Raw genomic sequence first — 27,289 nt, 5'->3', positions numbered from 1 at the left:
TATAAGGAAACCAGATGAGGATGCAAATGTTATACTTTGTATACTTTGATTTAAGCTGAAACCTCTAATTTTGCAGGCTTGTGTCATTTCTAGAAGCGGTGAGAACTTTCATGATCTAATAGCCAGTTTTTACATTTTCTTGTTATTGTCATTATCAGTGTTACACTTTACATTTTCTTTGTTATTTATTTATTAATGATTAGAGGCCTGGTGCATGAAATTCGTCCATTGGGAGAGGAAGAGGGTTGTCCCTCAGCCTAGCCAGCACCATTTCCAATCTGGGACTCCTTGAGGGATATCCAACTGCTGGTTTAAACATCTCTTTCACCATCCAGAACTGCTGGCTCCCAACCACTTGCTCACCTGCCTGCCTGCCTGATTGCCCCTAACCACTTCTGCCTACCAGCCTGATCCCCCCCTAACCACTCCCCTTCCAGCATGATCCTTGCCTAACTACTCCCCAGCCAGCCTGGTTGCCGCCAACTGCAGTCCCCTGCAGGCCTTCCCCCTTCAACTGCCCTCCCCTACAGACCTGGTTACCCCAAACTGCTCTCTCCTGGAGGCCAGTTTGCCCCCAACTGCCCTCCCCTAAAGGCAAGGTTGCCCCCAACTGCTCTCCCCTGGAGGCCAGGTTGTCCGTAACTGCCCTCTCCTGCTTTCCTGATTGCCCACAACTGCCCTCCCCTGCTGGCCATCTTGTGGCAGCCATCTTGTAACCACACGGGGGTGGCCATCTTGTGCGATGACATGATGGTAAATTTGCATATCACCTCTTTATTATGTAGGATTTTTTTTTACAGTATTCAGAAGAGAGAGTATATAATGAAAAGCAAGTGACATGCTTGCCGTGATCCCACCAACTCCAGAGTAGGAACTGATATTTTTTGAGGGCTTCCATAGGTATTCAGTGTGTACACATATGTATGATTGCACACAGTAATTACATTTTTTCCAGTAAACACATTATACACTTCTTGTGTTCCTCCTTTTTTCACTTTACAATGTATTTTCAACATTGTTATATATTTATAAAAATAGAGCTGAATTCTCTCTTTACTGGTTGCATAATATTCCAGCATGTGCACATGTTAAATTATATTACCAATTTATATCGATGAATATTTTAGTAGTTTCTAATCTTTTGTCACTAAAAGCAATAAGTCAATGAATTGTTTGTAAGTACATTTATTTAAACATGCATATTTCAAAAAGTAAATGGTATAACAAAGCATAGGAGCATTAATTCTATCTAATGAGGGATAGGCATTGATATTCTTTAGTAAGCACCTTTTTTTGTTTCATTGGGTGAAAAAACTTGAAAAGAATACACACTAAAAACAAGCCATGGCATATATCCACATTCTATAATTTTTTTCGAAGGAAAATTATTTCTTTTTTAACGAGCCTATGCCTCTCAAAATATCACTAACAGCTTTACCAGTATTACACAATATTGACAAGACATCTATGGCTTTTTCAATCCAGGAAGTATTATCCTTTTGAGCAGTATCAATCTTATTTCTCAAATGATTGATCTCTGCATTCATCAGTTCAGATTTATTTTTAAATCCTTCTCTAAGCATATCTTCTTGAACCTAAAAAAAAATGAGAAGAGAAATAAAATATTTTAAATTCCCATGTTTTCTAAGAATTTCTTTTTCTATTTAAGAACTCTTTCCTTTGACTCTTAAAATTGTTCTCTCTTACACAATCAAGGATTATTTTGCAATAAGAAATAATCTTGTCTTGGACATAAACATTGAAAGAAAGCTTAGTTTACAGTCTTACAAATATTCACATATCTATAGGATTTTGCTAGGACAGCCTGGCACTAGGACAAATGTAATGTGTGCCAGTCACAATATCAGTTGAGAAGTAACCTTGGTCTGCTGGCACCAATTCTCAGTCCCACTTGGAATAATGTGGCCAACCAAATGTAGAAATAATGGGAAATTATACATTGCACTGGAACCTTATTATAAACACGTACAGATAGCCAATCAGGAATGCTTCCTCTGCCATATGATAACTTGAGTACACTCTCCATACCTGGCAACAGTGCAGCAAATTTAAAACTATCATATCCCTGTATTTTTAAACTGGAATTTCTGATAATTTATGGTCAGCAGAGATCTACCTTAGAGTCTTTGGATGGTAGCAGGGTTCCTGATAATAGGCAATGATCTTGGTAAAGAAAACCACGTGGTGGTCATATTAAATACATGTGTTTCAAATAACTGTTTATTCAGGCAAATAAATCATTTTAAAATAACCCCAAATCACACCTCAGAACCTATTTATATTGTCCAAATATTCAGAAGTGGGATGCTTGTCCTGACCACTCCAAAGTGTATACACAGAGTAGATTTCAAAGGTATTTTTTACAAAGAAAGGGAACAAGGTGAAGATTCAAGGTTTTAACAAATCACAAGAAGTAAATGGCAATGGTGTTTCCTCAATGGTCTTGCTGTAACATTCTCCATCCCACCTGAGGTACTAGGACAATAACCATGGAGCACTACTGAGGCCATGGCAAGACTTACCTTCAATTTATGCTCCAACATCATATTCTGCTCTCTTATGATAGTCTCTCTGTCCCTCTCCATCTTCTCCTGCAGTTGCAATATATTTTCCTCGAGACTCCTCTTCTGTGCGTCCATCTGCTGCTGCTGCTCCTGTAGTTTCTGTCTCATCAGCTCCTGTTCCTTCTCAGCTGCCTCCTTCTTGGCCCGCTCCGCTGCCCCAGGGAGGTTTGACAGAGGGAAGAAATAGGTGAGGACTAACCTCTACCTTCCTGAGTTCTAATAAAACAAACTGGAAGGGGAGGTGAGAAGACTCTGAACTGCTCCCTTGCCACACGATCAAGAGCTCATATCAGAGTGTGATGGGAAAAGCCCTGGCTGGCTGGTGTGCCCTGGTGTTTTCAGAGTTAGAGAGTATGTCCCACAGAAGGAGAGAAAGCTCCTTGTGTCAGGAGGTTTTGTTCTCGCAGCTGTCAAAGGACAGTGCAGGTACCTGCCACCTATTGTCAGCCCTGCCCCTTACCAGCCATGGCCTTCTCTCCATCCGTGAGAGCTTTGTCTGCCTGCAGGATGGAATTCTCTGTTGCTGCCTGAGACTGCAGGAACCTCTGGAGAACTTCATGTGCCTGAGGAGACAAGAGGAACAAAGAACTTCAATTTCCACTGGGAAGAATAGGCTTCAAATAATAATGTCCAGGTTATTTTTTCTTCCTGACTAAAACTGCATCATGTCTCCACACAGTTTCCAATCTCATTAGAGAGCCCAGAAGCTCTTCATACCCCTGAAGTCTCTCCCCTAGTGCTCCATTCTTCTGTTCACTCTACATTCCAGCCAGAGAGAACCATGTTCAGTTCTACACAATCACTGTCTCTGGTGCTTTTGTATAGTCGCCTCCCAGGGAGAAATGTCTCCAATTAGTGTTGCTGTTCTCCCCTGCTACTTGCTGGCTGTTCCGTTGACCAAGTCATTTTAACCCATCTCGGCCTCTCAGTTCAGATGTGTGAAATGTTCACAAAATGTATAGATGCCTCTTAATGCTACTTGAAGGATAACATTAAAATTCTCAGGGAGGAACTCAATATTATGTCTTAGTAAGAGTTCTATATATATGAATTGCAATATTATCATTATTATTTTATTATTATTGGTTGTACCACCACCTCTATAGTCAACTATCTCAGATTTATAAGTATTTTAACGCTGTATGCAATTATGGACATGATTGACTTCCTTTTCTCTTTTGATCAGCCTGGAATACAAAAATTCTGACTTTAACTTATAAATTGTTTGCCTTTGACTCACTGAATGTTATATTGTTGGATGGAAAATGATTGTTTCTCTTCTGTCTCTTATGGATTTCAGAAATCCATATTCTTTTTTGAGAATGGACATTGTGACTCTCTTTAGGAAGAAAGACCAAATTTTGGCCCTTAATGCTAAAACAGTCATGATATCTCCATGCTCCCATATTACCCACAACTGATGCTGTGACCAATTTCCAGGAGACCCTCTTGACTTTAATCTGTAGGATCCCTATGCTCCCCTTATTCCTCACCTTCATTCCTTTCCTGGGCACTTGCCAGTAGTCCTGTTCAAGTCTTTTCTTTGTTTCCATATAGAGCTTGTGACCACCAGGAACAGAGAAAATGCCTGCTGAAATACCTTCCATCAGCGACTTGGAAAGCTGCTCAAGTTTTTCCTGGCAGAATTTAGCAGATGCCTCTTCATTCCGCAGCAAGATCTTATCCTGATTATCCTTTATGATTTCCTGAAAGGGAAGTATAGAGGGCTGTCACCAGGAGAAAGGAACAGAGGAGAAGAAGTTCCAAAGAGCCGGGTGGAAGAAAGTCTAGCTGTGGTCCTCATGAGAAAGGCTTTCTGTTGGAGAAGGACATGTAATAAACAGGAATTACAAGGCTTCCTTTACTCACAACCCTGAAAATTACATGTGAGGCAGGGGAAAGCTTCTAACCACCTTAGGTCTCAGGTTCTTCATCAAAAATGTTGGTGTTGAATTACCTTATCTCTATGGCTCCTTGCAATTGTAAATTATGTTAATTTCATCTTCAATGACACAATGAAACAATAAGGAGCCATAGGAATTGAAAATAGCCTGGTATGAGGGTCTGTTAAGAGAAATTTGGTTCCTGGGAATGAGAGATTGTTCTCAAAAAGCATCTAGCGAAGGAATGACTTTTGTCTATTCAGGGCAGGCTTGAATTCAATGTAAGTATTCAGTTCAGAAAGATGTCTATGCTAATTTTGGATCAGAGATCAAAAAAACTTTTACATAAAGTACCTGGAGAGAGGGAGAAAAAAATGCAGTCTTTTTAAACTGCATCCCTCATAAGAATCCAGATCACTCTATTCATGAGTGAGAGAGGAGGACTGGGGTCAGAAAAGCTCTTCTAGGCTTAATTTTCAATGAAAAGGTCACAAAGGGTAAATAAATATTAAGACAAAGTACCACAAGATTCTTCTGGAACACTTGGTTGTCATCCTTGAAGGAGTGCTCCATGAAGATTGCAATGGCTTCCTTCTCACAGGCTGCGTGCAGGTCCAGCAGCTCCTGCAGCGTGTCTGTGGGGAAGTTCACTCTCTGCGCCATCTGCTCACTGTAGTGGTTGGCTGCCTTCTGAACAGCCCCAGAGTTCTCAAGCTGGGCCAATGTTGTAACTGCATTCTCCAAACAAGGCACTGCACCACTGTTGATGGCATCCACATAAGTCACCACCAGAGTCCTTAGCCCTAATAAGCCAGGAAATTTAAGGGATAAATATCAGTTATCACACAAAGGGATCTATGATTTGTAGACTACATTTCTAAATCTCTCCGTATGTCTGTCTGTCTCTCACTACGAAACACACATATGTATGTACACACACACATACACACACACACACACACACACACACACACACAACTTCCATCTACTTTTATTGGTGTACGCAGTTAGTTAGATATTAACAAGAGACCAGGGAGCTAGTGGAATGAGACATCTGATAGAGCCTGATTAAATAGAAAAGAAATAGCCTTACAATCACCCTGGGGAATCCACCCAACTAACTAGGATGGGAGATAAATGGCACAGAGAGAATTCCTTTACTAAGTACCTGTGCAATAGGAGCCAAATGACCAAGCAAAACAATGAAGCATGTGCAATAGGAGCCAAAATGTGGACCATAAGTGAGGGAGGTCACAAAACTGAAAAAATATGGAAGAAGGGCACAGGCCCCGAAAAAACAGGAAAGAGATTGGATAGTTTTAAAGAAAGCCTGACCTTTCCCAAACCCAAATATATATGGAAAGGTTCACAAATACCTCAGGGCAGTAGCTGCCCTCTAGCCTGCCAGCTCTCTGTCTCCCTGAGAGTGTACTTTGCTTTTCACTTTAATAAAACTTGCCATTATCGCGTAAAACTCCTCCTACATAAGGGTCCCTCAAATTCCTTCCACACAACACCACAGAAGAACATATTTCTTCCAGTAACACTATTGTCCCATTGACTCTAATTTGTATGTTTCTTTAGACCATAAGGCTAACATAATTCAATATTAACTTTTATCTAACATACTGAAGGATAACTGGAAAACACAATTTTGCATTGAAAATCTTAGAAGCAAATTGCTTACAGATGAGGCAGGGTAAATGTGATCCTATATTTTTCTGAATAATAAAGCTTCCTGTAAATTTTCAGAGCTTTATGGGCTAAGGTGAATTGTTAAATTGCTCTAAACTCCCAAAATATCTTTTGCATTCTCCTTGCAAACCTCATTCATTATAAAGAACGTCAATTAAAGAAATAGTGTATTCTGTTTTTCTACCCAGATAGTGATTCCTTTTGAATAGATGTTTTATTAGTATGGATACTGCAGATTTTGCTGTCAATGGTTGTAATTTTAGAGAGAAATTTATAAACACCCAAAACTGTGATAAGTATACATGTGTCTTCGTTGAGATAGAATTTTTGTAGACCCATAATTCTATGTAGAATCAAACACAAATCCTGGAGAACACATCCTATAATATATTCAACAAATATTAGTCCCCACAAAATGTGAAATGGAGACTCACGTTTCCCAGTGACTGTGATTCCCTCCTTGAGGGTCTTGGTCCTCGCCTGGGTGAGAATGTAAGAACAGAAGTTCTTTGTTTGTTCCTTGAATTTAGGATCCAGTTGGTATTCTGAAATCTTCTCAATATGGGCTAGGAGTTCTTTGTCATTTATTGGCCGGTCAAAGACAAAACACTTCCTTCTTGGAAAGAAATGGCGGATGCACTCTCTAGGGAGGTTAGATATTTGAGCTTTGAGATTCAGGCCTGAAAGATGAAAACAAACAAAAACTAAAACAGGTATTACAGTAGGAGCAGTCTGAGGACAAAGGACCTAAAGATTTTTATCACAGGTATATGTGTATCTTTGCCATATTCTCTCTGTATAACTTCTGGTTATAACTCCTTAGCATGGACATCCAAATGCTTCTTTAACATCAAATTTACCAATGATGCAACTTTAGGGAAAAATTTTGGAAGAGATTAAATATGCTTAAAAAAAACAACTACAACAAACTATTGCTGTTATTAGACCTGAAAATGGTAGAGTATTGTCTATATTGTCAATATTAGCTACTGAATAAATAACAGAAACATGGGTCAAATGTACTTTTTTGTCACCTTGATCCCATGGGGAAATGAAGCTGTGGATCAAAATGAAGAGCCCAAACAAGACTTAATGAAACAATGTTGGAAATAACACCAGAATATCTAAGGAAAACTGTTTAGATGCTAAAAATAATGTGTACAACATTAGCTTTAAAAAAAATAAAATCCTCTGAAGAGTGAAGAGTAAATGTAGCTAAAACATAATTTTAAGATATCACCATTAGTCTCTAAACTCTTGAAGGAAAATAACTATATTCATTTGATAGCTTTGCTGTTCTGTGTAGCCCATTTCTCATTGTTTTTGAGAAACCATAAATAGAAACATGAAATCAGGAGTGTATAAATCAGAAGTGGATTTTCTTTCAAGGGTTCACCAGATACCTACATGCCCATGTTAATGTAACCCATTCACATATTTTTATTATTTTGAAATTGTAGCATGGGTAAATATGGGAAAATTGAAAAAAAAAAGCTTTGATACCGATAGAAATAATTAACATAATTAAAATGCCTATAATGCCTATAATGAATCTATAGATTCAACACAATCCCTGTCAAAATACCAATGGTGTTTTTCACATCAGTACAATAAATAATCCAAAAATGTATATGAAACCATAAAAGACCCTGAATAGTCACAGACATACTGAGAAAGAACAAAGATGCAAGTATTATGCTACCTGATACCAAACAATAATATAATGTTATGATAATCTAAGCAGCATAGTGCTGGAATAAAAACAGACATATAGATCAATTGAACACAACAGAGTACCCAGAAATAAACCCATGCAAATATGGTCAATTAATAGATGACAAAGGAGGCAAAACAACATACAATGGGGTAAAGGCAGCCTAGCGGTGCATGGTCTTGGAAAATTGGACAAATATGCGCAAAAGAAGTGAATCTACACCATCTTCTTACACCATATACAAGAATAAGCTCAAAACAGATTAAAGACTTAAATGTAAGACTCAAAACCATAAAACTACTAGAATAAAACATACAGAGTAAAATCTCAGACATGAAGGTCAATACACGTATGAAAAGATGTTCAACATTACTAATCATCAGAGAAATGCAAGTAAAAACCACAATGAGATACCACCTTATGCCTGTCTGAATGGCTCTCATTAATAAGTCAACAAGCAATAAGGGTTGGTAAGGATGTGGAAGAAAAGGAAACCATTGTGCACTGTTGGTGGGAATGCAGATTTGTGCAGGTACTATGTAAAAAAGAAAGGATGTTTCTCAAAAGAATTAAAAATAGAACTACGTTATGGCCCAGTGACTTCACTTCTGGTTATATATTAGAAGAAATCCAAAACACTAATTCAAAAAGAATATATGACTCCTATATTCCTTGAAACATTATTTACAATAGCCGAGATATGTAAGTAACCTAAGTGCCCAAAAATAGACAAGTAGATAAAGTATAGGTAGTACGTATACACAATGGAATACTACTCAATCATAATAAAGAATGAAATCATACCATTTGAGATAGCATGGATGAATATAAAGAGTACTGTGCTCAGTGAAATAAGTTAGACATTGAAAGACAAATATCATATGACTTCACTTATTTGTGTATTCTAAAAAACAAAATAAAAAACAAAATTGATACAGACTAATACATATAGAGTAAAAAATTGATGGCTGCATGAGGAGAGTGGGGGCGAAAAAAGTGAAGGCATTGACAAATACAAGTTGGTAGTTGAAAATATTCATGGGGATGTAAAAAAGAGCATATGGAATATAGTTAATAATATTGTAATATCTATGCATTGTACCAGGTGAGTACTTGAAATATAGGGAGTTCTCATTGTAAAGTATGTGTTATCTAACTGCTATGCTATATATTTGCAAATAATACAAAATGATATTGAGTGTAAACTACAATTGAAAATAGGTGTCAGTGAGTGAGGGACAGTTAAATCCAACAGGAATATCAGAGGCTGGCAGACCGGGCTCTCCTGGACAGGAGCACCTACCATTGCCACCTGCACACCCTAGGCTGTGGGGCTCGAGCACAGAGCTCTTGCCATCTTGAAGTGGAGAGCAGCCTCTTCTAGGAACTCATCAGCTCCACCACCCAAACTGGCATTGGACACTGCCTGTGACCCTGCAGTCACTACAGTCAAAATCCCGCTGCCCCGCTCGCAGACCTGCAGATCCTTAGGATTTCCACCTCCAAGGGTGTGTGGCTCCTGAAGCAGTAAGTGTGACTTCCCTCTCCAATGCTGTCGACTTCCAGACACTACAGTCATGCTTTTCTAGCATGCAGACCTCCTGAGCCCACCACCTCAAAGGTGGCTATTTGGTGCCGCTATAAGCCCCCGCTGGGTGTGCTTGTATCCAAACAAGGACACATACCCCAGCAAAAGAAATTGGGATGCCCTCCTTCCAGGCAGCCTGCCCATAAACACAGCGAGTCACACAGCTTCAGCGCCAGAGCCCATCTGAGTGCTCCGCCTTGGCAAAGAGCCACCAGGTGCCTCTGTGAGCCACCACTGGTATGTGAATCCAATCAAGGGCACAAGGTCCAGGCAGCAAAAACTGAGTCTTCGCAAACCACAGCTGCCGACCACCAGACACCACAGTCGTGCCTTTCCAAGACACAGGAAAAGGCAGCACTGAACACCAGTAACTTGACTCTCGGCAGGCACATGCTGGGACTCTGTTTCTCATTGCATGCACATGGGATCCCTGATTCTCAGTGCAAGTAAACTGAGCTGCAGTGACTCCAATTCTTGGCACACATGCACACAGGGACCCTGATTCTTGGCGCAAGGTCCCACCAAGCGACAGAGACTCCAATACTCAATTCTCGGAGCGTGCATATGTGGACTCTGACTCCTGGTGCATGCCAGGGGATTCTGATTTTCGGTGAAAGACCATAGGGATTATTTTTTTCAGTGCGGCGCATGTGGGGTGCCTGATTCTAGGTACATGCACGAGGCTGCATTGAGCACCGGTGACTGATTCTCAGCGCATGTGGCACCCACTGACCCATGGCAGCCACAGGTCTCAGTGTCAGAGCTCTTCAGTGACATTTCGGAGGCACGGCAGTCCCATTGCACATGACTCAGGCCCCGCAACTCAGTGTTTGGACCTTCTGATGATAGTTAGAATGGAAAGACAAGGAACAATCCTCAGAGGGAAAAAAAGAGAAATCACTAAGAAAAGAAATAAGTGAAATGAAGGCATGCAATATGACAGAAAAAGAATTCAGAGTAATGGTCATACAGTTCATAAACTGGATGGATGAGAAAATCAACAACCTATGCAAAAATCAGGAAGAAATCTAACGTGATAAGCTACAATAAAAAATGCTATGGAAGGTTTCAAGAGTAAACCAGAAGAAGCAGAGGACCAAATTACTGAGTTAGAAGGTAAAGAAGAGAAACAAGCCCAAACTGAACACGAACTGGAGGAAAAAAATTAAAAACTAGAAGGAGAGCATAAGGGAACTTTGGGACAACACAAAATGAAGTAACATACATATAACAGGGGCACCAGAAGGACAAGAAGAGGAGCAAGGACTAGAGAATCTATTTGAAAAAATATTGACAGATATGGGGAACAAAAAAGTAACACAAGTACAGAGATTCCCAAGCAAGATGAATCCCAAAAGACCCACAACAAGACAAATCATAATTACTATTGCAAATGTTAACGACAAAGAGAAACTCTTAAAGGCTGCAAGAGAGACAGAGAGTTGCCTCCAATAGATCCCCCATCAGATTATCAAACGATTTCTCAACTGAAACTAGAAGGGAATGGAATGAAGTATACAAAGTGATGCAAAGCAAAGGACTGAATCCAAGAATACTGAATCCAGCAAGACTATCAATCAAAATTGAAGGGGAAATCAGGAGTCTGGCAGAGAAAAAAAAAAAAAACATGCTAAGGGAGTTTATCACTACCAAGCCAGCAATGCTAGAAATGCTAAAGGGAATTCTGTGAAAAGAAGAAATAGACAGGGAGGAAGGAACACAGGCATAAAGTAGAGAAATGTCTACAAACAAGTGCCAATCAATAATAACATTGAACTCAAATGAATTAAATGCTCCAATCAAAAGACATGGAGTGAATGAGTAGATAAGCAAACATGACCCATATATATGCTGTCTACAGAAGACCCACCTCAAAACAAGGGAATCACATGGACTGAAAGTGAAGGGGTGGAAAAATATCTAGCAGGCAAATGGAAAGGAAAAATATGCTGGGGTAGCAATACTTCTATGTGACAAAAAAGACCTCAATGTGAAGGCCATAACAAGAGACAAGAAAGGCCACTTCATAATTCTAAAGAGATCGATACAACAAGAGGTTATATCTTTGGTAAACATATATGCACCAAATGCAGGAGCACCCTAATACATAAAAAAACTTCTGGGAGATATCAGGGGAGAGATGGACAGCAATGCAATCATAGTAGAAGACTTTAACACCCCACTAAGATAACCTGATAAATCCTCTAGACCAGTGGTCTGCAAACTGCAGTTTGGCAAACCACAGCTTGTGAGCAACATGCGGCTCTTTGTCCCCTTGAGTGTGGCTCTTCCACAAAATAACGGCTTTTCCACAAAATACTAACTTCTGCAATGGGCCATGAAGTTTCAATTACACTGTGTGTGTGTGTGCCCGCATGTGGTATTTTGTGGAAGAGCCACACTCAAGGGGCCAAAGAGCAGCAAGTGGCTTGGCTTGTGAAGTGCGGTTTGCCGATCAGGGCTCTAGACAAAAAATTAGCAAAGAAACAGCAATCCTAAATGACTCACTACATCTGATTAACTGAATTGTCATCATTAGAACATTCCAACCCATCCAAAAACTACAGACTATACATTCTTTTCAAGTGCACATGGGACATTTCAAAAGATAGACCACATACTGGGACACAGGCAAAGTATCTCCAAATTAAAGAAGATTGAAATCATATCAAGCATTTTCTCAGACACAATGGCATAATATTACAAATAAACTACAATATATACAATAAAAAAGTTCAAATATTTGGAGGCTGAATAGCATACTATTAAACAATGATTGGGTTACCAAAGAGATCAAAGAAGAAATAAAAAACATCCTGGCAACAAATCACAATAAAAACACAACAATCCAAAATCTTTGGGACACAGTGAAAGCAATTCTGAGGGGAAAATTTATAGCATTACTGGCCTACCTAAAAAAACAAGAAAAACTGGTAATAAACCATAGAACTCTGCAACTTGAAGAATTAGAAATAGAGCAACAAGAAAAGTCCAGAGTCAGCAGAAGGAAGGAAATAATAAATATCAGAGAAGAAATAAATGACATAGAGACCAAAAAAAAAAAAAAAAAAAAAACAGCAAAAAAGATCAATGAAAATAAGAGCTGGTTCTTTGAAAAGATAAACAAGATTGATGAACTGTTAGCCAAGCTCACTAAGAAGCAGAGAGGACCCAAATAAACAAAATCAGAAATGAAAGAGGTGAAACAACAACAGGCCCCACAGAAATATAAAGGATTACAAAAAAAAGAAACTATGAACAACTCTATTCCAACAAACTGGTCAAAATAGAAGAAATGCATATATTCCTAGAAAAATATGACCTTCCAAAACTCAACCAGGAGGAATCAAAAAATCTGAATAGGCCAATAACTATGGAGTAAATTGAAGCAGTAATCAAAAAACTTCCAATAATCAAAAACTGTGGACCAGACAGCTTCACAGGGGAATTTTGTCAAACATTCAAAGAAGAAATAAAGCCTATCTTCCTCAGACTATTCCAAACAAGTTAGGAGGAAGGAACACTTCCAGCCTCTTACTATGAAGCCAACATTACTCTAATACCAAAACCAGATAAAGACAACACAAAGAAAGAGAATTATAGGAAAATATCCCTCATGAACATAGATGTGAAAATTCTCAACAAAATATTAGCAAATCAAATCCAGCATTACATTAGAAAGATCATACACCACGACCAAGTGGGATATATTCCGGGGATGCAAGGATGGTACAATATCCGCAAATCAATAAACGTGTTACATCACATAAACAAACTGAGAGATAAAAACCATATAATCATATCCATTGATGCAGAAAAAGCATTTGACAAAATCCAACACCCTTTTTCATAAAAATGCTCAGCAAAGTGGAAAAAAAAGAATGATACAGCAACATAATTAAAGCCATATATGTCAAACCCAGTCAACATCATACTCAATAGGCAAAAACTAAAATCATTTTCCCTAAGAACAGGAACAAGACAGGGATGCCCACTCTCACTACTCCTGTTTGACATAGTACTGGAAGTACTAGCCATTGCAATCAGACAGGAAGAAGAAATAAAAGGCATCCAAGTAGGAAAAGAAGAAGTAAAACTGTCCTTATTCGCAGATGACATGATTTGTACATAGAAAACCCCAAAGACTCCATTAAAAAACTACTAGATTGAATAAATGAATTCAATAATGTAGCAAGATAAAAAATTAGCACCAAGAAGTATATAGCTTTTCTATACACAAATAATGAACTCACAGAAATAGAAACTTAAAAAGCAATCACATTTACCATTGCAATAAAAAAATTAAGATACCCAGGAATAAATTTAACCAAGGAGATAAAGCAGTGGTTCTCAACCTTCCTAATGCTGCGACCGTTTAATACAGTTCCTCATGTTGTGACTCCCAACCATAAATTTATTTTCATTGCTACTTCATAACCATAATTTTGCTACTCTTATGAATAGTAATGTAACTATCTGATATGCAGGGTGTATTTAGGCGATCGCTGTGAAAGGATCGTTAGACCCCCAAAGGGGTCGTGACCCACAGGTTGAGAACTGCTGAGATAAAGGACCTGTACTCAGAAAATATAAGGACTCTGAAAAAGAGATAGAGGAAGACCTGAACAAATGGAAGACTATACCATGTTCATGGATTTGGTAGAATCAACATCATTAAAATGACCAAACTACTCAAAGCAATCTATAAATCCAATGCAATCCTCATTAAAATACCAACCACATACTTCAAAGACCTAGGACAGACTCTCCAAAAATTCATCTGGAATAAAAAAAGATCCCAAATAGCTGCAAAAATCTTGAGAAAGAAGAGCAATGTTGGAGGGACCTCAATACCAGATATCAAGCTATACTACAAAGCCACTGTTCTCAAAACTGCCTGGTAGTGGCACAAGAACAGACATATAGACCAGTGGAACAGAACAGAGAACCCAGAAATTGACCTAAGTCACTATGGTCAATTAATATTTGACAAAGGAGGCAAGAACATACAATGGAGTCAAGATAGTCTCTTCAATAAATGGTGTTGGGAAAATTGGACAGATACAAATGCAAAAAAATTAAACTAGTCCTCCAACTTATGCCATACACAAAAGTAAACTCAAAATGTGTAATAAAAGACTTAAAGATAAGATGGGAAGCCATAAAAATATTAAAGAAGCCATAGGCACTATAGTAGCAGACATTTGTCGTAGCAATATCTTTATCGATAAGCTCCTAGGGCAGTGATGACGAACCTTTTGAGATCAGCATGTCAGCATTTTGAAAAGCCCTAACTTAACTCTAGTGCCATATCACATATAGAAATTTTTTGATATTTCTATAGTAAATATCAAAACCATAGTAAAACAAAGATTTATATTTTTAATATTTATTTTATATATTTAAATGTCATTTAACAAAAAAAAAATCAACCAAAAAAATGAGTTCACGTGTCACCTCTGGCACGTGTGTCATAGGTTCACCATCACTGTCCTAGGGCAATGGAAACTAAAGAGAAAATGAACAAATGGGACTACATCAAAATAAAAAGCTTCTGCACAGCAAAAGAAACCATTAACAAAACAACAAGAAGCACATTGCATGGGAGAACATATTTACCCACGTTATCTCTGATAAGGGTTTAATCTCCAACATTTATAGGGAACTCATACAACTTAAGAAAAGGAAGGTAAACAATCCAATCAAAAAATGGGCAAAGGACCTAAATAGATTCTTTTTGAAAGAGGACATATAGAAAGTCAAGAGACATATGAAAACATACTCAAAGTCACTAATCATCTGAGAGATGCAAATCAAAACAACAATGAGGTACCATCTCACACCTGCCAGAATTGCTATCATCAACAAATCAACAAATGACAAGTGTTAGAGAGGATGTGGAGAAAAAGGAACACTCGTGCACTGCTGGTGGGAATGCAGACTGGTGCAGCCACTATGGAAAACAGTATGGCATTTCCTCAAGAAATTAAATGGAACTTTCATTTGATCCAGTAATCCCACTTCTGGAATATATCCCAAGAAACTAGAAACACCAATCAGAAAGGATATATGCACCCCTATGTTCATAGCATCACAATTCACAATAGCTAAGATTTGAAAACAGCCTATATGCCCAACAGTCAATGAGTGGATTAAAAAACGGTGTTACAGCGCTGGCCAATTTGGCTCAGTGGATAGTGCGTCAGTCTGTGGACTGAAGGGTCCCAAGTTCGATTCTGGTCAGGGGCGTGTGCCTTGGTTGTGGGCACATCCCCGGTTGTGGGTGTGCAGGAGACGGCTGACCAATGTTTCTCTTTGATGTTTCTAACTCTCTATTCCTCTCCCTTCCTCTCTGTAAAAAAAAAAAAAAAAAAAAAAATCAATAAAATATATTTTAAAAAATGGTGTTACATATACACAATGGAATACTACGCTGTTGTAAAAAAGAAGGAACTCTTACCATTTGCAACAGCATGGATGGAACTGGAGAGCATTATGCTAAGTGAAATAAGCCAGTCAGTGAAAGATAAATACCATATGATCTCACTCATTTGTGGAATATAAAGAACATTATAAACTCATGAACAAAAATAGATACAAAGGCAAAGAAGCATCCGACAGACTGTCAAACTACAGCGGGAAGGGAGGGAAGGGTGGGGGGCAGAGGTAAGAGATCAATCGAAGGACTTGTATGCATGCATGTAAGCATAACCAATGGACGCAAGACACTGGGGGTGAGAGTGTTGGCATGTGCCAGCAGACAAGGGAGCCCAAGGGGAGGTCAATGAAGAAAAAAAGACATAAGCACTACTATTTGTAATACTTTAAACAATAAAATAAAATTAAAAATAAAATTATTTAAAAATAAAAATATTTGATAGAAATTAAAATTATATTCTAATAATTATCAATAATTACACAAATAGGTAAATTGAAAAGAGAAAATATACTATTTCAGGTTTATGAGAACATAAAGTCATTTTTATAAATAACATGTATAAAGATATAAGAAAATTATATGCCCATTTTAGAAGAATTATGTCTAATTACATGAAAAACATTTTTTCATTAGTAGGCTTTTCATTGTAATTTTATGCCAAAAAAGTATTTGATCAGCTGTTTTCCTCAAAACAGAAAAGCAGAAGCTAAAATAATAAACAGAAAAGCAGAAGCTAAAATAATAAAGTGCCTGCTCTTTAGAAGATTTTAGCACCAGTTTCAAAAGTTACAATTGGATTCTAAACTACAATGTGTAAAGAACAAATTGGTTATGAATAGTTTTACTCTACTTTAGGCTCTACTTTTCTTATGTGAACTTAAACTCCAGTCCATAGAGCTTTACAACCCATTCCCAGCAACCATTTCTGCAGACTTCTAGTCTCAAGCACAAATGCAACTCCAATCATGATGTTTACGACCTCCCATCCACTGCCCAGCCATGCTGTTACCTGGAACCAGCTTCAGGGCATTCTCCAAGTACTCATCTGCTGTGATAGGGTGACCATTTAACTCCAGCTCGAGGATGAAATCCCGTACGGCCCAGATAAAGTCTGGAAAGAAACTCACAAACTCTATTGAATCTTCTACTCCATCTGGTGTAGGGGAGGACTTTGCCCTGATGAGTTCTGTCAGCTCTGTCACATAACTAGGACCTGGTTAAGGAAAATTAACTTTCTACCCACAATTCCCACATTTCTCTATTCAGAAAAACAAAACAAAACAAAAAATAGTATTATAAACTCTCACTCGGTTCCTTTTCGTCTACCAAAGGCAAGTAAGTGAGAGGGAAGGAGAAACTGACTGGATCTCCATTCCCATTGAAGCCATGACACATGGAGGCTGGGTTCCTGGAAGGATACTGCAGCTGCTCCAGGGCCTGGTGGTTGATGGTGCTCATGCTGTTGTAGACGAAGCTGCTACATAGCAGCACAGCCAGGGCAAAGATCCACGAGTCATTCTTAGAGTCGCCCTGGAAGTATAATAGGGCAAGACATTCAGGGGTATATCCTATAGAAATTCATTCAGACACTAAGTCTAACAGTCCTTCATTTTATTTCAGGTAATGTACTCTTCATGCAAACAAGTAAGTTTGAAAATGGGAATAAATATACATATGAGCTTTAGCAATTACAAACACATTACTTGTGACTGTGATTTTGTCATCACAGAGTTTTCTTTTTAATGAATTGGATGAAATAAAATAACATATAAAGTAATTTAGTGCAGCACCTGGTGTGCTATTAAATTCAATGAACGGTATTAGCACATATTTATTCTACATATATTTGTTGGTCATGGATTATATAAAATATTCCATAGTTAACATAACTGGGGATATATCCAAGAAGTGTTTATGGGAAACTACTGAATATTTCCACTGTTGTTAAAATTAAAAATCAGGCCACAACCGGTTTGGCTCAGTGGATAGAGCGTCGGCCTGCGGACTGAAAGGTCCCGGGTTCGATTCCGGTCAAGGGCATGTACCTGGGTTGCAGGCACATCCCCAGTAGGAGATGTGCAGGAGGCAGCTGATCGATGTTTCTCTCTCATCGATGTTTCTAACTCTCTATCTCTCTCCCTTCCTCTCTGTGAAAAATCAATAAAATATATTTTTTTTAAAAAAAAATAAAAAAATTAAAAATCAGTTTAAAATGACAAATATTACTTTCCAAGTCACTATTTCAAAGCCATGATGAACATCTATACCAAGGAATATAACAAGGATAATATCTAGAGGGTGCTACATCAAAGTAATGTACATAAGCATTGGAACCTGTAGCTATAATAGTAAATTAAGGGGGGCAGGAGAGAAAATATAAACCAAAGAACTTATATGCATATATGCACAAAACATGGATACTGACAAAAGCATGCTGAAGGCCTGCAGAGGGGATAGGTGTGAGAAAGATGTGGTCAATAGGAGGGGAAGAAGGGGAAAATATGTAATACTTTCAATAATAAATATAAATTTTAAAAAGTATTAACTTAAAATTTACAAGTCTAGCACGGAAGACCAGAGCTCTGAAAGTTGGAAAATTTTACATAACATAAAGTCTTCCTCAGCATCTTGATTGAAAATTAAAGACTTAGCAGAGTGTGAATTTGAAGAAGTGAAGGTATCCTGCACATGGAAAGACCCCAGAAGCAAAAGTAGACATGGCCGCATACAGAAGTCTTTTCAATAAAAGTAGAGTTATTTGATCTGACTGGAACAGAGGGTAGTTCAAGAAGTTAAAGCTGGATAGTGAGCCTAGTGACACCAGATGAAGGACCTTAAAGGAGGGAATAATTTGTTTGTATAAAATACAGCAGGTCTAGATAATGGCACAATACAGACTTTTCATTCTATTATAAACACTCTCTAAAGTTGTTCCCCAGAGCAAAAGTGGAAAATATCTACAAAAATTTGAAAGGAAATGCTGATTTGCCCATTTATATTCCAAAGCCCAATTTAAAAAAAAAAAATTACAATAGGAAGTAGCGCTTATGACAAACAATAGGTTATACAGACAGCAAGAATGTTTGATATATAAAAATAAACACAAAATTAATAAATCTTCTATGGGTAGAAATAAGAAGTTATAGAAATTTAGGTACTATTTCCAAATAAGTCTCAAACTAAAGCAGAAAAGGAGAAATATTTCGTTTTACCCTTTAGTAGAAAACTAAAATATCAAAAACCCATCTTAAAATGCTGTAGGACAAACACATCTTTTATAGAAGCATCTCATTCAGAGGTGTCTGAAAGTCTTCCAAAATGCTTGGTGAGTAATTGGTGAACTTCACCAAAGGACTGCAAACTTTTTGAGGGCAGGGCTTTTACATGAGTCACTAGTACTAACTTAGAGACCCAGGAATATGGTGCTCAGCAATTGAATCAAATTATGCATACATTGCCGAGAAATATAAAAAGTTTACACAATGTACCATGACATGTAACCTAGAAATAAGAGTCAAACAAGTGAGCATTTGCCTGATATATAGTTCAATTTCTAGATTTCACAAATACATCAAGCAGTTAAATTAAAGAGTTCATTATGAGACTATCCAGGTTGAAAACAATTTATCTGTGACCCTCTGCCTTACCTTTTCCACATCGCCCAGGCCCTCAGTGTCCAGAAGGACCAGAGTGCAATCAGGCTTACAGGGGTGAGGCACACACCACATCCAGATGCCCTTGGTTTTAGACTGCACCGTAGAGCCCAGAGGGAAACCTATAAAGGAAGGGGAGACACAGTCCACAGTGACAACAGACAATCTAAGCAGCCAAGTGGCTACAAAATCAGACTTTTTGGTGTGGTATTACCCCAAGATATAAGATTGTGCTTTCTCTATTTTATAAGAATGCTTTACTTTGTGTGTCATCTATTTGAAGGAGGAGATGAATGTTAACAGTGAAAATGATATCCAGCAAGAGCTCAAAATGGAGGTAAAGTGCATCCATGAATCAGACATAATAAAGGTCACTGAATACCATAATAAGAGCATATTAAAGTATGGTCCAGTAAAGGCCAAATAGAAATGGAAAGAAAAGAGACATCTAAAGAAAAAGAAATTCAGATAATATTTTTCCAATCAAAGTGATAAAAATAAAAATGGCAAATGGTGTGGGAGAGGTTGTTAACAACAATGGGATGTGAACTCAAAAAAATCTTTAAACATGGTGATAGATTTGCAATTATCTTTATATATTCATGGGAAAAGCAAAATTCTATAGAGAGAGCAAAACATGGTATGACCAAGAGAGGAGGCACAATTTCAAGACCCCAGTGTTGGCACAGGTAAAAGAAGGAGTCTATGCATTACTAAGTGGGATTTTCCTTAACAGAAGTAAAACTATAAATATGGCAGTAGAATAGATTAAGCTAATAATTTAGTGATGAGAATTAGACTTAGAAATTTGGTTTATTGAGAGGAGTTTAGTTCTCTCTTCATGTAACCAGGGAAGAAAACTAATAAGCTGTGATATAGTTAGAGTAAAAAAAAATTGGCCCTGGCCTGAGATAACACTAACTAAGGTCATAATTTATTAGTAAGAATTAGAATTAGAAGGTTGGTTTACTGGAAGATCTTTAGCTCTTTCTTTATGTGACTAGTGAAGAAAACTAAGAAACTGCGATATAGCTGGAGTCAAAGAATTGTCCTCTACCTGAGACACCACTCACCATGATTCTGTCCTGCAAGCCGGTTCATCAAGTAGGATTTGCCTGTGCGATACAGTCCTACAATGGCCACGACCACCACTGGCTGAGAAATCTGGCCAAGAATCTCTAGAGCTTCCTGATTCACTGACAGATGCTCATTATTGTTTTCCACCAGGCAAATGGGGGCCGTCATGTTGGGTCTAGATGCCATGGCAACCTGCAAACCTAGAAGAATATCCCATTAGAAATAAGATTACAATGCTATTCACTGAAGCAGAGATGTGCAAAGCACCCATCATCTTAGGACAATCGGAGTGTCCTACTTTGTTCCTGTCATAGTAGGCATAGGCCAAGCCCTGCAGTGAAAAATTCATCTTTGTTTGGTTCTATACTTGCAGTGTATCTCTGCAAGGGACAAGTGTTCCCAATGCTCTGAGGACCTCAGATTGAATGTTATTGCTGGTGCTGGGCAGCCACATCTTGTAATGCAGTTGAGTGGCTCTACCCTATGCCAGGGTCACCACTGAGAAGCAAAGCCATCACCTCATGTGAATATCCTGTCCCCATCCCTGAGTTTTAACCAGCTGCTAAGAGGATAGTGAGGTGGATGCTGAGGAAGGACCTGCCTGGGACAAGAGCGACCTGGGGACAAAGCCAAGATATATTAAGCCATAGGTTTCATGCATCTCTCTGTCCCCTGGTCCTCATTGCTGAGGAGAGCTATAGAACTACTGATGAGTATGACTAGTATTCATCACAATCTGAGGATTTAGCAGGACAATTTGGTTTGACATATGACAGACCAATAAAATGTAGTATCTAATTATGATACTGAAGGGACTGAAGGAGTTTGCGGTTCCAGAAGAGAAACAGCTTTTGATTTTTCTCCTTTCTTAGAAGTTCTCAAAATCCTTTTGGCCATAAAGTTTTACAGTCATTCCCTGTTTAGAGAAACTGAGTCATGTGATATTTATTTTGTTTTTCAAAATGAAGTGTGCATCAAAATTTAAAAATAGATTCATGTTATAAGCCAATAAAAAGTATGTATTAATAAAACTGTCAATAAAGAATAACAAGAAGTCTTCCTATTTTTGTATCCACCATGCCCTCTTAAAAATATCCTTGTGATTAAAAAAATCAACAACTTATGTAAGACTCTAGAGGAAATAAAGGGTGATATAGCTACAATAAAAAACACTATGGAAAGTTTGTTTCAACAGTAGACTAGGAGAAGCAGAGAACTGAATTAGCAAATTAGAAGACAGGGTGGTAAAACAAGCCCAAAATGAACTGCAATTGGAGAAAAAAATTAAAGGTTAGGAGGGGAGCCTAGGAGAGCTTTGAAACAACATGAAACAAAGCAACATATGAATAATAGGGGTGCCAGAGTGACAATAAGACGAACAAAGGTTAGAAAAACTATTAGAAGTAATACAGAAAACTTCCCTGATTTACGGAAGAAAAAGGTCACACAAGTAGAGAGAATCCCAAACAATATGAACCCGAAAAGACCCGCACCAAGACTCAATGTAATTACAATGGCAAACGTTCAGGACAAAGAGAATCTTAAAGGCTGCAAGAGAGAGACAGAAAGTTACTTATAAGGGATCCCCCATTAGATTATCAAATGATTTCTCAACAGTAACACATCAGGCCAGAAAGGAATGGAAGGAAGTTTACAAAGTGAGGCAAAGCAACATAATGAAACTAATACTCTATCCAGCAAGGCTATCATCAAAATTGAAGGGGAAATAGGCATTTTCGCACACACACACAAAAAAAAAATTGTTAAGGGAGTTTATCACAACCAAGCCAGCAATGCAAGAAATGCATAAGGGCCTGGTTTAAAAAGAAGAAATAAATTAGAAAGAAGGAACACAGGCACAAAAATAAAAATGGCTAAAAACAAGTACCCGTCAATAATAACTTTAAAAGTAAATGGACTAAACGCTTAAATCAAAAGACATCCGAGTGGCTGAGTGGATAAGAAAACATGACCCACATATGTGCTGTCTACAAGATACCCACCTCAGAACATGGGACTCATACGGACTGAAAGCAAAGGGATGGAAAAATATCTTTCAGGCAAAATGGAACAAAACGAAAAAAAAAAGCTGAGGTAGTAATACTTATATCTGACAAAATAGGCCTCAAAGTGAAGGCCATTACAAGAGAGAGGGATGGCCACTTCATAATACTAAAGGGATTGATACAACAAGAGGATAAAACCCTGGTAAACATATATGCACCCAATGCAGGAGCACCCAAACACATAAAAAACTCCTGGAAGATATCAAGGGAGAGATCAACAAAAATACAATCATAGTAGGGGACTTTAATACCCCACTGACATCACTGGATAAATCCTCTTGACAAAAATTCAGCAAAGAAATACCAATCCTAAATAACTCACTAGATCAGATGGAATTAACTGACATAATCAGAACATTTCACTCCAAAGCCACGAAATATACGTTCTTCTCAAGTATACATGGGACATTTTCAAAGATATACCACATATTGGGTCACAGGCAAAGTCTCTTCAAATTCAAGAAGATTGAAATCATATCAAGCATTTTCTCAGACCACAATGGCATAATATTAGAAATAAACTACAATAAAAACAATAAAAAAATTCAAAACTTGGAGGCTGAATAGTTTGATATTAAACAATAATTGGATTACCAAAGAGATCAAAGAATAAATAAAAATAATCCTAGAAACAAATGACAATGAAAATACAACAATCCAAAATCTATGGACACAGTGAAAACAATTGTGAGAGGGAAGGTTATAGCTCTACAGGCCTACCTCAAAAAAAACAAACAAACATGTAAAACTGGTAATAAATTATCTAACTCTACAAATTAAAGAATTAGAAAGTGAGTAGCAAGAAAAGCACAGAGAGAATAGAAGGAAGGAGATAATACCAGTAAAGATCAGAGAAGAAATAAATGATATAGAGACCAAAAAAAAAAAAACAATACAAAAGATCAATGGAAACAAGAGCTGGTTCTTTGAAAGGATGAACAAGATTGATGAACCTCTACCCAGGCTCACCAAGAAGCAAAGATAGAGGACCCAAATAAAGGAAATCAGAGTTGATAGAGGCGAAATAACGACAGACACCACAGAAATACAAAGGATTGTAAAAAATACTATGAACAACTGCAGTCCAACAAACTAGACAACCTAAAGGAAATGGACATATTCCCAGAAAAAAACAACCTTCCAAGACTCAATCAGGATGAATCTAAAAACCTCAATAGGCCAAAAATTATGAAGGAAATTGAAGCAGTCATCAAAAACCTTTCAGAAAACAAAAGCCCTGGACCAGATGGCTTCCCAGGGGAGTTTTACCAAAATTTGATCCAGTGATCCCACTTCTAGGAATATATTCCAAGAAACTAGAAATACCAATCAGGATGGATATATGCACCCCTATGTTCATAGCAGCACAATTTACAATAGGTAAGATTTGAAAACAGCCTAAGTGCCCATCAGCAGATGAGTGGATTAAAAAACTGTGGTACATCTATACAATGGAATACTATGCCGCTATTAAAAAGAAGGAACTTTTATGATTTGCAACAACATGGATGGAACTGGAGGGTGTTATGCTAAGCGAAATAAGCCAGTCAGAGAAACATAAATATCACATGATCTCACTCATATGTGGGATATAATGATCAACATAATTTGATGAACAAGAATAGATCAATCTAGAGACAAATGGGAGGGAAGGGGGGTGGTTAGAGAGCAACCAAAGGACTTATATGCATGCTTATTAGCATAACCTATGGACACAGACACTGGGGTGGTGAGGGCTTGCCCGGGCTGAAAAGGGATGGGGGAGGGTGTTAATTGGGGAAAAAGGAGACATAATAAAACTTTAGACAAAAAAAAAACAAACCAAATGGTGGTACATCTACATGATGGAATACTACGCTGCTGTAAAAAGAAAGGAACTCCTACCATTTGCAACAGCATGGATGAACCTGGAGAGCATTATGCTAAGGGAAATATGGCAGTCAGAGAAATATAAATATCACATGATCTCACTCCTTTATGGAATATAATAAACAACATAAACTGATGAACAGATCCAGAGACAGAGAAGCATGGATCAGACCTTCTAAACACAGAGGAAAAGGCAGGGGAGGGCAGGGATAAGGGGGTGAGATCAACCAAAGGACTTGTATGCATGCATATAAGCCTATCCAATGGACACAGACACTCGAGGGGGTGAGGACACCAGTGGGGGGGAGGGAGGGAGGGGTCAATGGGGCAATAAGGACACATAAGTAAGACCTTAATCATCAATACAGAAAAAAGATAGATAAAACAAACTCTATAAATAAATAAAAAATATCCATGTGAAAATATCAAGTGGCTGTGCATAATTCCCGGACATGTCTGACCTAGGACTTTGTTAGGGCAGAGAAAGTACTTCTTATATCCCAGGAAGTGCTGTGCTGGTCCGTCCTAATTTTCATACCATACCAAGAATGAATCTGAACCGGGCAGTGTCCTAAGGTAATTTGAGCCTGAGCAGTGAATTATAGCCTTGTCACAAGAGAGCCTGCTCCTTTCCCAACTTGTAAGGATGTGACTGGGAGCTGGTGGTGAGGTCACAATCATAAGGCAGCCCATCTGTGTCTGACTGGTTTCTTTCCTTTGTTCCTTCCTTCCTCTTTCTCCTTTTCCATCCAATAAATAAAGGCATCCCAGAGCTCTCTGAGCCAACTCTGCTCTTGAGAAAAAAATTAAATTAACTAAAAATGTAAACTTTAAAATGTTGTGTAAGCGGTGAGTCTAATGTGGAATTAGAAAAGAACCACAATTCCAACCTAGTGCACATTACAACGAGGAACACTGAGCTCATGCATGAAGAAGCTGCCTCCATGCCCCACCAATCCCATTAAGCAGCCAGAAGACCCTGATCTCTCCGCTCTCCATGCACCCACATTGTCTGCTATACTTGCTGCTGTCCTGGTTATGTGAAGTCCTATTAGGCTGTCACCTCACAACTACCACTGCTCCTAATGGGGAAGCTAAAGCCAGCAACTGAGCCCTGCAGTCCAGGCTACCAGGCTACAGGTGTCCCTACCTCTCCATTCCTCAGTCCATTTTGAATCAGAAATTGAGAGGCTTAAGCTCAGGACCAAGTTGCTTGCAAAAGAAAGTTGAATTCCCACTTCTGTCCCTCAGCTCCTCAGGTCAGTGTGTCACAGGAAAAGCTCCTAGATCCTTCTCACTCCTCCTTGCTCCCTCTACTCCTCCCACTTCTCTGTTGCTACTTTACAGAAGTTTAAAAAAAAAGCTGAGGAATTTTATTTTCATTCTTACAGAGGACTCAGCAAAACAACTGAACCTAAAACCAATCATTGATGTAATTTTTTGGTAGGGTCTAAACATGTGGAAACTGCAGATAAAAACCCAGCTTGGACCTTATAGTTATTTTTAATAGCTGATTAAAATATGTGAGAATGAAGTATTTCATCTAAATAGCACTTTATAGAATCTTTGGAATTCTAAATACAGTTCATACAATAAAGAATGATTTAACATTTAAATTGCAGGGTAAGGATAATCTCCCTGTTTTTTCAATGTCCCACAGACATCAGGGAAATGTGTGAGATGGGGAGGGGAAAGATGGAGGAAGTGACTGCAACCAGCGCTTCTTAGGAAAGGACAGGTTTGGTTCCCCAGTCACAGAAAGGACTTCAGCCCCTTCAAGCAGGTGATGTAGGATGCATTCCTCCTGTTCCCAGGCAGGGCTCTTTGTGCAGCCTGGGAGGGTGCCCAAGAGGGAGCAGCCCATCCCAGGAACAAGCTGTGGCCCCTGCCCTGCAGCAGCCTTCCATCCAAACAGAGGGGCTGAGCTGACTCCAGTTTAAGGTCCCTCCAGCCACCCCTCCTCTGCCCCCACCATCTGCCAGCTGCCTCCAAGGCTGATGTTATTGTTGATGTGACTTAATGTTGTTGTTCCTTAATAAACATGTGCAAGGAAATCCAAGTTTCTGAGTGAACTTACCTTTCTCCTAAGCTGCAGACAGCGGATAAATTCTTGCCTCTGGCTGCCTCACTCCTCCTGAGTCTGGCTCCCCAGGGTGCTCACAGTTCTCTTTAGAAGCTGAAAATCAAGCCGGATGTTACAGCAAAGCAGTTTTCAGTGTGGTTGAGAAGAACCGAAATCGAAAGGACACATCTTTTTCTGGGAAGTTACGTGCTGGATTTTCATCCCCTCTCCCCCTACCCCGGAAGGCATCCAGGGTGAAGGACATTTCTTCCATACCCAGTTCCGAAATCCCAGGCTGGCACCTCCTCCTCATGGGGCTTGTGTTCCCTGACCCCACAGTGAACACAGCTGCAGGGCTGAATATGAGCCAGTAACAGCAGGCTGACAGGTCTGCAGCCTGTCTCTCAGGGGAACTTTGGACAGGCAATAAGGTGTTTCTTACTGTTGTTGTTGTTGTTGTTTTAATTTTATGCTACAACTGCCTTTTCCTTTCTGGCTTTTTGAAAAACTTATTATTAATTTATCCTTCTTCATTATCAATAACTGTGCAAAAAACTCTCTTATTTTCCCAATCAAGAGATAGACACTAGTATTTTGTTAGCATATTCTCCCACTTACTGTTGTATGCTGTTTTTCTTTGTGGTGTCTCTGTGGGGGA

General features: G+C 38.6%; 1 protein-coding gene across 3 annotated transcripts; it reads right to left on the bottom strand.

The window, feature by feature from the left end:
• Nucleotides 1-1,169: 1,169 nt before the first annotated feature.
• LOC132230846 (guanylate-binding protein 6-like) lies at nucleotides 1,170-26,910 on the bottom strand. Of its 3 annotated transcripts, XM_059688936.1 has the most exons (11): nucleotides 26,647-26,904; nucleotides 20,631-20,834; nucleotides 19,552-19,679; nucleotides 17,325-17,434; nucleotides 16,914-17,110; nucleotides 6,598-6,843; nucleotides 4,991-5,271; nucleotides 4,079-4,291; nucleotides 3,046-3,148; nucleotides 2,544-2,737; nucleotides 1,170-1,595 (listed from the first exon to the last, which is right to left on the bottom strand). In XM_059688936.1, the coding sequence occupies exons 2-11, from the start codon at nucleotides 20,818-20,820 to the stop codon at nucleotides 1,386-1,388; spliced, it is 1,872 nt and encodes a 623-aa protein (XP_059544919.1). In that variant the 5' UTR covers nucleotides 20,821-20,834; nucleotides 26,647-26,904; the 3' UTR covers nucleotides 1,170-1,385. The 3 variants fall into 3 exon arrangements, with proteins under 3 accessions (XP_059544919.1, XP_059544920.1, XP_059544921.1); XM_059688937.1 differs by lacking the exon at nucleotides 20,631-20,834 and having other exon boundaries at nucleotides 26,647-26,908; XM_059688938.1 differs by lacking the exons at nucleotides 19,552-19,679; nucleotides 20,631-20,834 and having other exon boundaries at nucleotides 26,647-26,910.
• Nucleotides 26,911-27,289: the final 379 nt, after the last annotated feature.

Source organism: Myotis daubentonii, chromosome 3 (assembly GCF_963259705.1).
Source record: "Myotis daubentonii chromosome 3, mMyoDau2.1, whole genome shotgun sequence".
NCBI lineage: Eukaryota > Metazoa > Chordata > Mammalia > Chiroptera > Vespertilionidae > Myotis > Myotis daubentonii.
This window is presented reverse-complemented; position numbering and strand designations above follow the sequence as displayed.